General features: G+C 40.8%; 1 protein-coding gene across 3 annotated transcripts in view; it reads right to left on the reverse strand.

Moving 5' to 3' along the window:
* Positions 1-1722: 1722 nt before the first annotated feature.
* LOC121269952 (dipeptidyl peptidase 8-like) overlaps positions 1723-16755 on the reverse strand; it is a 36008-nt gene continuing 20975 nt past the window's right edge. For 2 of the 3 annotated variants that reach the window (XM_041175123.1, XM_041175125.1), the window contains 9 exons: positions 13926-14005; positions 12846-12998; positions 12201-12336; positions 11680-11825; positions 9316-9462; positions 7900-8052; positions 4500-4642; positions 3469-3580; positions 1723-2736 (listed from right to left, as the gene is read on the reverse strand). In XM_041175123.1, the coding sequence (XP_041031057.1) occupies positions 2620-2736; positions 3469-3580; positions 4500-4642; positions 7900-8052; positions 9316-9462; positions 11680-11825; positions 12201-12336; positions 12846-12998; positions 13926-14005 (1187 nt within the window). In that variant the 3' untranslated portion in view covers positions 1723-2619. The remainder of the gene's footprint in view (positions 2737-3468; positions 3581-4499; positions 4643-7899; positions 8053-9315; positions 9463-11679; positions 11826-12200; positions 12337-12845; positions 12999-13925; positions 14006-16755) is intronic. The other variant, XM_041175124.1, reaches the window with a different exon arrangement.

The raw sequence follows: 16755 nt of genomic DNA on the forward strand, positions 1-16755 counted from the left end.
CATATATGTTTATTGATAACACTTAGACTGATTGCATAAATCTGTAAAATACAATTCCTGTTTAACTGGGTTGTAGTTTTGGAACTCTAGGATGTGTTCTGACTTTGCACATCCAAATCAGTCCTTGGTCCCAAAATGATTTCTCAGTCAAAGACTTGAAAGGAACAAAGTTGGAGGAATGTGATGAAACTTGAGAGAGCTCCTTGCTGTTGGTGGCAGTGTTGGAAAGCTTCATGCAGATTGGTTTAACAAATGCGCTGAATTTGTACAGACAGTGACTGCCTACTGACCATTTACTAAATGCTAACAGAGGGGATTCAATGTCTTCAGCAATAACTCTCCATGCTACCAATAAATTCTGATTTATATTTCCCTTTGCTTTTTTTTCCCAATTTCTATGAGGGAGTGATTTATTTCTTTAGACTCATGAGTCTAAATGCACAAAAATTAAGCATGGAAGCAAAGTGTTTTGATTGAGCTCCTATCCTGTTTATAGTACTTCACACTCAGTCTACATTGAATCTCACCAGCTTACTTTTAAGCTCTGTCCTCCCCTGTAAATGTGAGAATGTGGAAATCACTACCACAAGGAATAGTTAAGGTGACTAGCAGAGATGCATTTAAGGGAAGCTAGATAAAACACATGAAGGAGAAAGGAATAGAATAATATGTGGATGAAGTTGGATGAGGTAAGGTGGCAGGAGGCTCGTGGGAAGCATAAACTCTGGCATGAACCTGTTGGGCTGAACAGCCTGCTTCAGTGTTGTAAATGCTATGTGCTGGTAAGTCTGCGTAAGTACAGGATTATGCCCTCATACTGAACCGTTTCGGACAATACAAATTCACCTACTCACACTAGCAATGTATCCAATCATGCCAACTTACTAGCACAACAGCACCTTCAGAGGATATATGGGAATGCTAGATCTTCCAACAGATTAAACAAAGTCTGGGATAGCTGTAGAAGGTCAACTTAAACATAAAGTGAAACCATTTCTGGACCAAAGAATGCAGTCCAGAGAAAGCAACATATGGTTTCTGAAACTAACTTACCATGAATGTATAGCCACATCAATATTTATGCAACTGTGATTTTCATAATGGACAAAGCCATCAGCAGAATTTGTAGGTTAAAGTCCATTTTTAACATAAAAATGTGGTTATCTGAAAAAGTCCCTATTCATTTATCAAACTGGTTTAAGTGTGTTGACTAGAATAATCACATGTCTTTTTAAAGATTGAATTCTCTCTCATGTTCAAGGGAGAAATATTTAAACTTACCTGGGAGGTCACTAGCTGGCTGAAAGAGCCTGAAACTCTGAATCCAAGAAAATAAGGTTTAACTCACCAGCAAAAGATCCTTTGGGGAGGAGATGAAGAAACCTCTCTCAAAAACTATTAAAACCACCACCTCCCCCCCATCCCCCACTGCAGTGCAATACCTCAGTTATCAGCAGAAAAGAGGCACAGGATTCCTGTACCAAGTCAGGAAACAAGTAGGCAAAAATACTTTGGGACAAAAACGTGGGCCTCCTCCCACCTTGCTTCATGTCTTTGTTGAATCCATGAACATATAACCCACCCCCGCTTCTATACAATATTCTCACTTCACAGAATACATACAATTCTCTGCAGATATTGGGTCCAAAAATCTAATCTAAACAAGCTTGCCAGTGGTAAAACCCTTTCATTTGTATCTGAATGAAAATAAATAATCCATGACCAGGTGCAGTTTTTTTAAGTAATAAAAATGATACCGTTTAAGACATTAATCAAAACATTACTGTTACATAAAGTGCTCAAAAATGTTTCACAATCATCTCCACTTACTCTACAATCCGTGCAAATACAGTAATTGCCATTTTATGGTAACTAAGCAAATGAACAACAGCACTGGCAAGGCTGGGAGCAGATGCTGTGGTGATGGAAAGCAGAACTGTAAGGCTGGCAGCCAAAAGCAAATGGGTAAGTCTCACTAATCTGATCAACTCATAGGGAAAGGATTCAGTAAGACGTTGAGTTCTCGGTAGCTGCGGTGAATCAAAGAGCAAGCAACATAGAATTGGAGGAAAATTACTACATTTTTCAAGATTTACTGACATTGACACATTCTTCAGAAAAAAATCATCCTTAATGCCCGTAACATGCTCTTGGAAAGTGAAGCTTCCGTAATCATGGGTCTTATTTTACATTCTCAGTACAAACAGCAGAAAATGATTGTCAGGCACTATTAGTGAGATTATGGGTGGTGCATTATAATTTGGAGGGGGGGGTTGGGAAAGAGACCTAAGTGTTGCCACTGGGGGAATGGTGCTGGGGAGTACTGGCCGTGAGATACAGATGTATTGGTGGTGAGCAATGGAGAAAGGGATGCTATTGGATAAGTGAGATGAGGGCAATTGTTGCTATTACTGAAATTGAATCAGAGCTGTCACTGCTATTTGTATGATAAAGAACAGAGAGGTTATTACTAATGAAGAAAAGATAATTACTAGTAGTGACTTATGGGGGAAGAGCAAGTCACTATTAGTAGGGTATGGCAGCAGTGTCTCTCATCTGCCATCTATCGTGCTGATTTGTTGGCTGAGATGGGAAGTCTTTAAAATAACACAATATCTTCTACTTCATGGCAGCAATCTGGGAAGCCAGGTTCTCCTGAAGATAGTACAGTAGATACAGTTCATAATGTTCACCAGACTCTGGAACACGAATACTGTGACGCTCCTGGGGATACACCTTGAATAGTTGAAAAACATTAATTTATGAGTAAAAAAAAAAGTATCCTTATGTTACAATTGCACAGACAACTATCAGTATGCTTTTCTATTCTAAATGTGTGTTTTTGTCCAGAGTACGTTTTTTTCCAGTTTAACAATTTGGGTTTTTCCATGTTTTGCCTAAACTAGATTTCTTAACTCACAACGTTTCTATAATATTAAAGTCAGCAATTGTTTCAACAGTAAAGTCAGCAGCTTGGAACTAAACTGTTTACCATAGTGATTGGGTCTATTAGTCAATAAGTGAAGTAGCTAAGAACATAAGAAGCAGAAGCAGGAATAGATCAGATGCCCCCTTTATCCTGCTCCACCATTCAATACAATCATGGCTGATCTTCAATTCCACTTTCCCGCCTGCTCCTCATATCCCTTCATTCTCTGAGAAACCAAAAAGCTGACTATCTCAGCCTCAAAGATACCCAATGCTGGAGCACCCACAAACCTCTGTGTCAAAATATTTCTCCAAAGACTCACAACCCTCTGAGTGAAAATATTACTCCTCATCTCACTCCTAAACAATCGATCCCTTATCCTGGGGGATTGCTGTGTCAAATCTCAGATGCTTCAAGCAAAGGAGTATATTCTAACCGGTCCTAGTTGTATGAGTTTGTGTTGGATCAATCTGTTGTTCTTCGAAAACACAAGACCTAACTGACATAGCAATTTATTCATCTGCAGTGTAACAGATTACCTGCAAGTCGTACGGTCTCCCTGATCGGACGAGGAAGCTAAGCAGTACAGTAGTATGAGAAAAGTGAACATTTTCATCAAGGAACCCATGTAAGAGCAGCAGACGGTTGGGACTACAGGTGGGAAAAAAAAGGAAATGTGATCACAGTTCATTATCTGGAAAAATTAGGGACGGGTAATAAATGCTGGCCTAGCCACTGACACGCACATCCCATGAATGAATTTTTAAAAAAATTCACATTAGGTATAGCAACAATCCATAGTTGGTGATAGTCCTCACTGACTCTCATTGAGAATGTTCTTCACACAATGGTTCCTAATGCAAAGGCCAACAATGTTCCTTTAACCTGCCTGTGGGACAAGTCCGCAGGCAAATACCAACTCTATTAATGAGCATGTTATTTTTAATTGTTGACTTAATAAACCAAAATGTCAAAGTCGAATTTAAATTGTAGTTGAATTATTATACAGGCACGGATACAGACAGGAATACTTCAGATACAGCTCACCAATTCATCAGAATTGGTTAAGTTTAGTTGAGCACATTAATCATCCTGTTCGAATCATCTTGTTCAAATTAAACATCAAAAATTCTGGTTGATAAGTTAGACCTTTATTTAGTGCACTGTCTCTCTGACCCAAGTAACAGTAGTACTAAAAGCTATTAGTTTTTTAGGATGTGGAAGAGAAAGACTAACATACAGACTTCACTGATTATCAGATCACAGAATTTTATTAGTCTAAAGTTACTAAACTCACTTGAAAATCCCCCACTCAACTCTAGCTAGATGTTTATGCCAAGACAATAAGACACTTCTTTACACAAAATGCAATTTATAAACTTTAAGGTTTAAAGTTATCAAAAGATTTTTAAGGCTCTGAATGCCAAGTGTCCACAGATAAGATTCGATTGCCTAACATTTACGTTAGATAAACAAATTGAACATGTTTTGAGTTTTGAATGGACCTTGGTTTGGATTGAGGCTGGGAAACCATTAAACATGACAGAGATAGCGAAGAGGTGGAACTTACTCAAGAGGAAATCGGTCAACTTGCATTGCTGCTGATCCAATATCGTAGCCACTCTCATTTTTATCTGGGAGACCCATGTAGCGTTCCGTGTATCCGGTATCATAGAAGATCCACAGTGTTACAGGGGCTCCAGCTATTGCTACCTGCACAAAACAAGGTTACAATTTATAGGCATCAATGCCCACACTTGGCAAAAAAGTCACAAAGGCCCACAGCACATAAAAAACAATCAAAATGTTTCATCCGATATCTAGTTTTCCTCCAGAAAAACATAGATAAGACTGATGCCATCATCTTTGGTCCTTACCACAGCCTCAGTATGCTTGTCACCAATTCCAATCCTGTCTCAGACTGAACCAGATTATTTTTGTAATCTCAACAATTAGTCTTTTGGTAGTACAGAACTTGAATATTGCTGAAAAATGAGACATGCTATTGAAGCTTTTTGTCTTGCACTCATCAGGACACCTCGCAAGATAGACCAACAGTAAAAGGAACAACAATTTATACTGCATGAGAAGAGAGTGCTGATTGGTTAGTAAGTGGAGTCTGATTGATAAGAGGAGTTGCCGTGGAGAATGCAGCAGAGAACAGTTAACTGACAGGCTTTTGTTTCAAATTCAAACCAGGCAGGTCGACTTTGATTGGTCAGGGCAGTGCCATGGGGAATGAACCACGGAATGGCTGTCCCCCAAACTTTTGTTTAGTTGATTTATTTTGCAAGCTGTTCTGATGAGTGCAAGGCAAAAAGCTTCAATAGTATTTCTCTTTTTTCAGCAATCTCAACAACCCATTTGACCCCAAGTTTAGCTTCCAGCTCCAATACAAAGATGATCTACTTTTACCTAACTGCCCTCCTCTGCACTCACCTTAGCCCAACTTTCATTGAAATCTTCATCTATGCCTTTAATGTCACCCTCAGACTTGACTATTCTGACTGGTTGGATTTGAAATTTTCTACCCATCATAAACGTTAGCTCAACAACAACTCTGCTTCCTGTATTCAAGTCCGCAGTAAGACTGACTCAAACATGTCTTCGCTGACCTATGCTGGCTCCCAGTGCCCAAAGAGTTAAATTTAAAATTCATGCCTTTATATTCAACCCCTTCATGGCCTCAACCTTCCCATCTCTGTAACCTCCTCAAAGCTTTTAAGTCCACTCTACCTCCGAACTCAGCTCCAACTCAGGGGTCTTGTGCATGCCCTCCTCCGTTTGCCCTTGTCCAAAGACCATGCCTTCAGCTGCCTGGGCCCCAGGTTCTTCAGTTCCCTTGCTAAACCCCTCTATCTCTCTACCGTCCTCTCCACCTTTAAAATCGTTCTTAAAATCTACCTCATTGACCAAGCTTTTGGTCACCCTTCCTAACTCTCCTCCTCTGGATCAGTGTCCTTTTTTATTATGCCACCATGAAGTGAATAAATTACTTTCAAATTATGAAGAGTTTTGATCAAGTGAATAGGGAAAGAATAGGCAGAGATAAGGGTGATCAATTTAATTTGTCATGAGTGATGAGAGAGGTTTGGAGAAATGTTTTTATCCGGTGAGTTGTCTGGGCTTTGCCATGGCAAATAGTTGAGGCTGAGATCATGACATCTTTTAAAGGAAAATTGGATAAATCTTTGAAGCAGAGGGAGTTATAGGGCAATGATAATAGAGAATAGACAGTAGGATTTGTTTTGGAATTGTTAGGAAATAGAGTTTAAGTAAGTAAGTTATATTTGTATTTGTGGGTGTTAGGAATGAGTTTTAGCTTTAATGTTTAAGTTTGATTTGTATTTCTGTATCTGTGTGTTAAGAAAAGGTCAAATTGAGTTTTAGTTTCAGTTTAAGAGGTGCCTGCATTTCTAATCAGAGTTTTATGACCGTTGCAGTTAAGTTAAACAAACAAAAGTAGAGAAACTGGGCTGTTGCCTAGCAACAGGGGTCCAGAGAGACAGGCCCCTCCCACACACACACACACACACACACACACACACACACAGGAAAAACAAGAAATAGCAGTTTTGTTTTGGAAACTGAGTTCAGTTTGAAGCCAGGACTCCAGAGTGGAGTCTGGACACTGGGAGACGGAACTGCAGAGTGAGAGCAGATTTCTCAAAGGAACCAAAAGTCCCAAGGCCAAAAGAGTAGGAGAAAGGAAATAGGAGCAGACCTTCTAGTCAATGTAAGGGCAGAAACCTGGAAAAGGTCCTGTTGATGAAGTTAAGAGTTAGGGGCAGAGAGAAAGGCTCCAGGCTTCAGGTTAAAAGAGACAAGAGCTGGAAAAAGCAGACTTAAAGCGAGAACAGCTTGCAAGAGGCAAGAAGGTGCAAAGAAACGGCTGAAGGTCTGTAACTCTTTGCTATGGGCATGTGAAGCAGCAGTGTACTGTTGATGGCTGAGTAGTGAGACAGAGTGCATAGAAGACAGCTTGAATGAATGTGGTGATCCAGGGGAAAGGAACATCTGAAGGAGAGTTTGAAACCCTGGAGGTGAACTCTTGCAGAAGAAGCCTGAGGGAAAGTGTCAGTTTGGGAGAAGGTTCCAAAGTGAATTCTTGGGTGAGTGGAGATTGGAAGCCCTCGTGTGAAAGATAGAGTTCAGTGAGACCGGTTGACTCACAATGTGACAACTGTCTGGGGGAGTTGATGAGAGATCCATAGCATCTGTCTGGGGTGGCATCTGTCATTTGGTTTCAGAGTGTGGCGTGTCTGATCACAGGGTGCCTATTGGTTTACATGGACTGTGTACTTACTGTGAACATTAGAGTATAAGATAGCTTTTGTAATTTGTGTTATCCTTATAAATCTGTAAAGGTACAGTCATGGGAGAAAGAGTATTGTAATATAGTACATCTTTTCTTGTTTAATAAATGTTTTATGCTTTTGTTAAAAGTGCATTAGCTGGATCCGGTGACTCTGTTCAGCAGCCCCTCTCCATGTCTCTAAACAAAAAATTAAAAGTTGGGATCTATCAAGCCAGGTTCCAACCTGGGATTAGGCTTTCCCAGTGGTAACCTCAGCTGGGGATCATAACAGAATAGTTTGGCAAAAAGCTGACACAGACTTGATGGGCTGAATGGCTTCTTTTTGTGCTGTGAATTTCTTGAAATTGATGGTGAACGAGCAACCAACAGATAGGTCACATATGATTGGTCCATGTGGCAGCCAATCAGAGGAATGTAACCATGAACAGTGGGTTCAGATTTAATAGCTAATGTCACACACCAATGAGCTTACACTAAATGGAGAAAAGGACAATCTTTTTTACTTTTTGTATCTTATTTAGATACAGGCTCTCCATTCACATATTACTACCTCAGCTGATCTGTGGACAGCCTTACCATTAATGGACATATCCACTTTGCTAATATTCCGAATGATTGAACTGTGTGGATGAGAATGGGTTAACATACAAACCTTAAATATTTCTGGTCTCCTCACTAGACCCATGAGGGACAGATAACCTCCGTATGACCAGCCATGAATTGCAACACGTTCCATGTCAACAAAGCTGTACTTGGCAGCCAAATACTGTAGCCCTTCCACCTGGTCTTCAATTTCTACCTGACCCTGCATGAGAAATCTACTGATTAGAATATTAAAAGCATCGCATGTTTAATATAAAATGACATCAAGCAAACTGAGCACAGGTAAGTTTGTCAAAAAGATTTTCAGTCTTCAAGCACCAGGTTACCCCAGACTTAAGAATTCCAATCACAAATTTGGGAAGTCCAAATTTTATTTGGATTGAAAACTGATATATCTGTGTAGAGAACACCTTTTTTAGAGGCACTGGTAATTTTGGATAAAGGAAGCAAGTTACTGAGTGAGTGACAAAAGTGCAAGACAATGAGTGAGTGGGTGAGCTTGAGTGTGAGTGAGTATGATTGAGTGAGAGTGAATAAGTGTAAGAGAGCAAATGAAAGAGATGAGTTACTGAGTGTGAGATAAGGAACTTGTGAATCAGTAAGCATGAATAACTGAATAAGAGATTCAGTGAAAAGGTGTATGAGAATAAAAGAGTGAGTGTGAGGGAGTTGAATTACTGAGGGAGTTAATATATGAGTGACTGAGTAAGAGATTGTTAAAGTGAATAACAGTGCTAGAATGAGCGTGCATCAGTGAGTGTGCCCGGGAGAGTCAGTCAGTGATGCAGCTTTGACCTAGCTGCCCCATCGTCCCCTTGGTAAGAGATGAAATGCAGCCCTTACAAACTGCACCACTTGACTACTCAATTATTGTAGCATACCTCCCTTCAAATAAAGCACGCAAAGCTAGTTTCTGAAATGGTGTATGGCTCATGAATGGAAATAAGATTTGTATTTCTAGATGTTTATAATCTTTTGTTGCCCTTTTGTGTTCTCAATTGCTCAGCAATTTCAAATTATTTTTACATTTCCTATTGCAGATGCGCATCTTCATGACCATACAGGTAATTCAACACCGACTAATTACTTAATATCATTGTCTGTTAAAATGTTAGGACCCAAACCGAACCATTGCGCATGGCTCTCACAAGGCAAATGGCGCCCCTGGTTTTAGGCCTCTGTTAATGCTGAACTTGTGCTTGCCGACAAGAGGTGTGCAAGACCTTCCCATTAATGGTCTCCCTTTGATTTTACCACACTGTGTGGAAAGGAGCTCAGCCTCTCCTCACAGCTCCATACCTGAGATCAGGAACTTAGCAGAGAGGGGCGACTGAACCCATTTCTTAGCAATCCAAATGTTATGCCCCTGTATTACCCGTTGAATTGTTTACTAAGTTGTGCTCTTCCAGTCTCACTCTAAAAGAATTGCATTGATTGAACCCAAAGGATAAAGCATTCCACCTACCATCTTGTATTTCAAGGCACCTTCAAATTTAAGGCCTCTGTGGCAGGATCCCCTTGAATCTATGACAACCACAACATAACCAAGCTCTGCCAGCGTGTTCAAGCGCAGGTATTTAACTCCCTTAAAGCGATTGTTTACTAACTGCACCTATGGGGTAAAAATAGGAGTTTTGTCAATTGCATTGTATGTTTAACAACTTGTAGTCCAAATTACTTTTATTGTGGAGTGAATAATGAGACAAAATCATATTTCTCTTCAATGTTACGGCATTAGAGAGAGTGCAGAAAAGATTCAGATGGATGGTTCCAGGGATGAGGAATTTCATTTGCTGGAAAGTTTGGAGAAGTTAAGACTGTTTTCCTTGCAGAAAAACCCGGTTGAGAGGAGATTTGATAGATATATTCAAAATCATGAGGGTCGGGACAGAGTTGTCAGGAAAAAGCTGCTCCCCCTGGTGGAAGGATTGAGAACCAGAGGGCACAGATTTAAGTTCATTGGCAAAAGAAGCAATGGCGACATAAGGATAAACTTTTTCACGCAGTGAACGCACTGCCTAAGAGTGTGGTGGAGGCAGGTTCAATCAGGCATTCAAGAGGGAATTGAGTCATTATCTTTAAAGATAGAATGTGTTGGGCTACAGGGAGAAAGTGTGGTATTGGCACTAGTTGAATTGCTTCTTCAGAGAGCCAGCACAGACATGACAGGCTGAATGGCCTCCTTCTGTGCTGTAACCATTCTGTGGTTCTGTGAAAGAAACTATTATTAAGGGCTGTAATTAAATGCCTTTTGCACCTGATCTTCCATTTACTGCACTGATGATCTCAACATCATCATAGTTCTGAGCAGGAACAATCACTTTCCCGCAGCGAAAAATTAGCAAAGAATCACTCATGGCTTCTCCTGATCTCCTCTCCGCCCCTGCAGCCAATTGCTGTGCAGCTGAGGCCTAGAAGCAGATGGTCCATCTGTGCACGCTCCTTGTTGTGGATGCTGCATGAGGTGGGGGAAGGGGGGCACCATTAAAAGCCATTAAAGAGAGAAGATACAGAAATACTTAAAACAGTAACATTTGATCTCTAGGATGTATACACCTGAAATCTTTTAAAAATGTTTTATTTCTAATTCATCTCCAAATAAAAAACTGCACTATTGCACTTAGATTAATTAAAAGAGACAGCAAACGGCAAAAAAACTTAGTTACAAAATTAGTGAAAAGAATCACAGGAATGAAGTTTTACAACATTAGAGGAGATAACTAATCAATGAGTGAAAAATTGAGAAGAAAGAGAGATGTAGCACCTGAGGGAGAGGACCATCCCGCTAATCTCAACAGGGAATGGACTAGCTCCATAACTTTATCAGCATCCAAAGGCAGGAGCACTAAGTTAATGGATTGTCAAATTAATTCCAACATAGGTAAGGGTGAGGTTGGGGGGCTGATTAACTCAGTTGCCTAGATGACTAGCATGCGGATCAGATAAGATCAACAGCAAGGGTTCAATCCCCATTCCAAATGAGGTAGACTCGGTGCCTGCCTGTGGTTTGGTGGATAGTTGGCAAGGACCTACCTTTGGGCAGGGAACTCAATAAGAACTGGGAAATTACATTTTGGTAAGAAAAATAAAGGGGTCACATATTATTTGGAAAACAAGAATCAAAAGGGAATACGGTGGTGCAACAAATACACAAATCACTAATGCAGTGGAGAAAGTTAATAAGGCCATAAAACAGGACACCAAGCACTAGGGTTTAACAGATAAAATTGAACATTAGAGAAGTTATGCTACTTGTATCGATCTATGGTTAGACCACACTTCGAGCACTGTGTACAATTCTGGCCGTCCTAAGTATAAAAAGGATATAGAGGCACTGGAGAGGGTGCAAAAAAGATTTACAAGAATGGTACTAGAAATGCAAGCTCATACCTATCAAAAATGAATAAACTGACTGGGTCTCTTTTCTCATGAAAAGGAGGCTGAGAGGTGACTTAATAGATAATTTTAAAATTCTGAAATTGGACAAGAGTGGATACACTTGTGGAGAAGAGCAAAATTAGGTTTCAATACAAATGATCACCAAGAAATCAAATAGGGAATTCAGAAGAGACTGCTTTACAATCCCAGCAGACACCAGCCGAGCTCAATAATCCCAGCAGAGTGACGGAATATCCCATTGACATCTAACAACAGGGAAACAAACCAGTGAGTTACCCTTGAACAGACGTTCTGCCCCAGCAGGGACAGGGCAGCAGACCACCTGCCTGCCTGTCGGTTCAGATGTTGTGGGTGTGGTACAAGAGACACTGAAAGAGTGGAGATAAAGAAACACAAAATGGAGTTTACAGGAAATGGGAAATAATCCTACCTGAGGGCCACCATATGTGTAAAGCAGGGTGGGGTATTTTTTTCTAGGCTGTAGATTATGTGGTTTGAACATCATTCCATACAACATATACCCGGACTTGCTGTGAAAACTGAACATCTCTGGAGGAATGTAATCTGGAGGGCAACCTGCAATACAACCAGTAGCATTTCAGGTAAAGAAATGCTTGCATAAAGCTTGTAATGGTACCTATTTCAACAGCCAGGCTATGAGCTACTTATTTTGTATGACGAGAGAACAATCAGCTAAGTTAGCTCCAAGTAACAGTGAGACCTGAGAGTGTGCCTTATGTATGCAGATCACTTTTGGTGACATCTCAGTACCTATCAGCATACCATTTATCTCTGTGATTCCTCCCATCTCTGCCTTTCTCTAAGCATCTGGGCATTAATCACCAAGAGCCTCTGGCTCAGAATGCCTCTGGGAGAACAGGCAGCTTTCTGGAAGCAATGGCACAGCGGAGGATTGCTCCACGAGTTTTTAAATAATAACAGTGATAATACCTGGAGACTCTAACATTGTGGCCCAGAATTCTCTCTGCTTGTGAAGAGGGGCTTCTTCTGATCCAGTCAGTCGGAAGATGTGTACACAGTGTGGATGGTCCTGGTTGCTGTACTTGCTGACAAACATATCAAAGTTCTACAAGCAAACAGGAGATGTAAATTGTAACTCTGTTCCACTGTAAATTCTTAACAAGTATATTAAATTAGTGCAGCGGCTTATGTGGAATTCTCTTCCGCAGAGAGTGATAGAGGCAGGGTCACTGAATATTTTTAAGGCAGAGGTAGACAGATTCTTGACTAGCAAGGGAGTCAGAGAGTATAGGGGGCAGGCAGGAAAGTGGAGCTGAGGCCACAATCAGGTCAGCCATGATCTTATCAAATAGTGGAGCAGGCTCAAGGGGCCAAATGTCCTACTCCTATTCCTAATTTGTATGTGCCTACGAGCAATCTCCCTGCACCAACAAACAAGACTCACATCAGTATGTGTAAAACTATATATGTTAAAACGGTCACTATGTTGTCAGACTTTATTTAACATCTTCCAAAAGCAGATCTCAATGAGAAGGGGTACAATAATAAATTCCTGGAGTTAGATCTACAGTATTAATTTTCTGAAGTAAATCCAAAGATAAGTGGAAGTCTTACCTGACTAACAAAACAGTTATGAGAGTAGCCTAACTGCGTCAGTCGTACAATCTCCCTGGGACTTTCGTAGTTCACTACATAGAGGTGGTGCTCCAAAGGTGTGTCTTTAGTACCTTGAAAATACACCAGGTGAGTAGCTTCATTGACCCATATCTGTCAAAAATGCACAGTTTGAAAAAATGACATCCAGGCCATATAAATTGTGTTGTACAATTATTAGCTTGGCTCCTATGTAAAATGGAGCCTTTTTGTTACCAGCGCCAACCTGACGTTTAAATAACAAGAGTAGTGGGCAAGAGCCAATGAATAGACATCCATTCCAATAGAGAAATCTGCATTACTCCAGTACAACACATGGTTCTGTGCTGCTCCACTTATCCACTAGCCTGTTCTTCATTTGTGAGTTAAAACAATAAGTGTTGGTGGATTGTTCAATTATGGTGGCCATAAGAGGAATGCTGATCTCCTTCTTACCCAGTACATGCTTTTCACTAGCTAACGATCAAATGCACAAACCCTGAATTTTCCCCATCTCTTGCCCAAGACATTAAGTGTACCAGCTTTATTGCCAGCCTGCCTGAAATCTAATTGAAAGACAGCAATGTTTGACATCAGTAGCTCTTTTATCCATCTGATGCACTGGTGCAGACAAACTCAAGATATTCAGTAAACAACTGGCAATGACACTTAGCTTTATGCTTACTTCCCCCTACCTCCCCCTGTGTTTCAATTATATCTTCAAGTGTCTCACACTATTCTTTGGTCAAAAAGAGAGGCAGGGAATGACTTCCAGCCTTTTCTCACAGCCATTAAGAGACACTAAAACATTTTGCAGCCTTTCACCTCAAACTGATGTGTAAGAGATTGAGAGCTTGCTCAGTGGCATCCTACAAAGACTGGCCACACGACAGCGTTAAAAGTTGATTGTTACCCAATGCATAACACTTTTCACAGTCAGCTCAGAGCTGACGTTGTTGCCGATAAAACACAAAGTGATATCAAAATTGCCAGGACTGAAAGTGCATTCCATTCCCTACGGACAAACTGACTGCATTTTCCTGAGGCACAAGCTGTACATACCGTGGAACCATGTCTCCCGAGCACTTCCCAGTCTCCACTGGTCAAAGGCAATTCTTCTTTAATTGGGCATTTAAAGTCATCTGGTGAAATGGCATGTGAATTAATCAGAAAGGAAAAAAATGAAAGAATTGCATTTGCATAGTATTCTTCACGACCAGCGAAAGTCTCAAAGCACTTTACAGTCAAGTGTCGTCACTGTTGCAATGTAGGAAACGTGGCAGCAAATTTACACACAGCAAACTCCCACAAACACTATTACAACACTAACTCCCACAAACACTATTACAACACTAACTCCCACAAACACTATTACAACACTAACTCCCACAAACACTATTACAACACTAACTCCCACCAACACTATTACAACACTAACTCCCACAAACACTATTACAACACTAACTCCCACCAACACTATTACAACACTAACTCCCACAAACACTATTACAACACTAACTCCCACAAACACTATTACAACACTAACTCCCACAAACACTATTACAACACTAACTCCCACAAACACTATTACAACACTAACTCCCACAAACACTATTACAACACTAACTCCCACCAACACTATTACAACACTAACTCCTACAAACACTATTACAACACTAACTCCCACCAACACTATTACAACACTAACTCCCACAAACACTATTACAACACTAACTCCCACAAACACTATTACAACACTAACTCCCACAAACACTATTACAACACTAACTCCCACAAACACTATTGCAACACTAACTCCCACAAACACTATTACAACACTAACTCCCACAAACACTATTACAACACTAACTCCCACAAACACTATTACTACACTAACTCCCACAAACACTATTACAACACTAACTCCCACAAACACTATTACAACACTAACTCCCACAAACACTATTACAACACTAACTAGAAAATCTGTTTTACTGATGTTGGTTAGGACAGGACAGTGGGGATCACTTGCCCCATTTTTCTTTGAAATTGTGTCGTGGGATCTTTTATATCCATGGGGTAAGCAAATGGAGCTCTCAGGTTAATGTCTCATCTGAAAGACAGGACAGTGCACTGGAGCGTCAGCCTCGACTTTTGTGCTCAAGCCCTGGAGTCATGGAGTCATTTACAGCACAGAAGTCATTCAGCCCATCCAATCCATGTCAGCTCCCCACAGAGAAATCCAGTAAGTCCCGCTCCCCCATTCAATCCCCGTGGCCCTGCAAGTTTATTTCCTTCAAGTGCACATCCAATTCCTTTTGAAACATTGATTCTTTCCGCGACCACCCTCCTTGTGGCCAGCGAGTTTCAGGTCATTACCATTCACTGTGTAAAAAAGTTCTTCTTCACATATCCCGTGCACTTCTAGCCCAAAACCTTGAATCTGTGTCCACTAGTCCTTGTACCATCAGCTAATAGGAACAGTTTTGCCTTGTCTACCTTATCCAACCCTGTTATAACCTTGTACGCCCCCATCAAAACTCCTTTCAGTCTCCTTTGCTCCAAGGGAAACAATCCCAGCTTCTCCAACCTAACCTTGTAGATAAAATCACCCCATCCCTGTAATCATTCTGGTCAATCTCCTCTGCTCCCTCTCAAGGTCCTTCACATCTTTCCTAAAGTACAGTGACCAGAACGGGACACAATTCTCTAGTTGGGGCCTAACCAGGGTTTTATAAAGGTTCAGCATAACACAAGGCTGAAACCAGATCGGTTTTTGGTCCCTCAGGGATTCAATGGGGAGCAAGCAGAAAAGTGGAGTTGAGACAGAAAATCAGCAATGATCAATGGGGCTTGAACCCAGAACCTTGTAACTCAGAGGCAAGAGTGCTACAACTGAGCCATGCCTGACATGGCTGTTGAGTTATCTTAGTATATGTCAGAACGTTTAAGCAAAAACTTACATTACGATCTGGTTTTGTTACTATTATCTGAAGGAAGTACCATGCCTTGCAGAAAAAGCACAGTTACTCGAGTTGGTCAAGAGTTTATTTTGCAACACTATTGCCTCCAAGTTAAATACCATCCTGATTTGGACATTTGTTTTAAACTTTTCCTCCATCATCAAAGTCCTGAAATTCTCTACTTAATACCATTGTGGGGACACCATCACCTTCTCATGGAAACATAGTTGGGCAAGAAATGAGGCCTTTCCAGCCTCTCACACATCCCAAAATCAAAGGGAAAAGAGATTAAGGTAGATCAGGCAGTTAAGAAAAAGACTGGAGCGAAGGTCTACCCCACATGACAAGGCACAATTCATCTTGGTTACAACTGAGGTTATTTTGTTCACATGGACTATTGACATCCACTGGCTACGTGCATTGTACAAATTAGCTCTTTATAATTATCTCAAGGCAGTCAGTTATCAGCAGTGGGAAGAGTTAAATCTGGCAAAATTATCTGGAAATAATCTATTTGGCTGTAAATTTTAAGCATATACTTTACTGAGAGATGTCTAATCATCTGCAAAGGAGTGCTGAGAGAATACAACACTACTACAAGGAGGGAGGATACTAGCGGCAAGATATTGCAGAATACGCCAATTCAAGCCTCTTGTACATCTGATTTTAATCATTCCACCAATGGCAGCCGCTCCTAACAGCACTGTAGGTGTACCTGCATCAGGGGCTGCAGCCGTTCAAGGAGGCAGTTCACCATGACCTTCTCAAGGGCAATTAGGGATGGGCAGCAAATACTGGTCTTGCCAGCGATGCCACATCCATCAAAAAATAGAAAAATGCCATGCCTTCAGCCGCTTGGGTCCTAAATTCTAGAATTTGTTCACTAAACATTCCCACTTTACTACCTCCCCCTCCTCCTTTAAGACACT

This window comes from Carcharodon carcharias, chromosome 26, assembly GCF_017639515.1.
Source record: "Carcharodon carcharias isolate sCarCar2 chromosome 26, sCarCar2.pri, whole genome shotgun sequence".
In the NCBI taxonomy this organism is placed as follows: Eukaryota; Metazoa; Chordata; class Chondrichthyes; order Lamniformes; family Lamnidae; genus Carcharodon; species Carcharodon carcharias.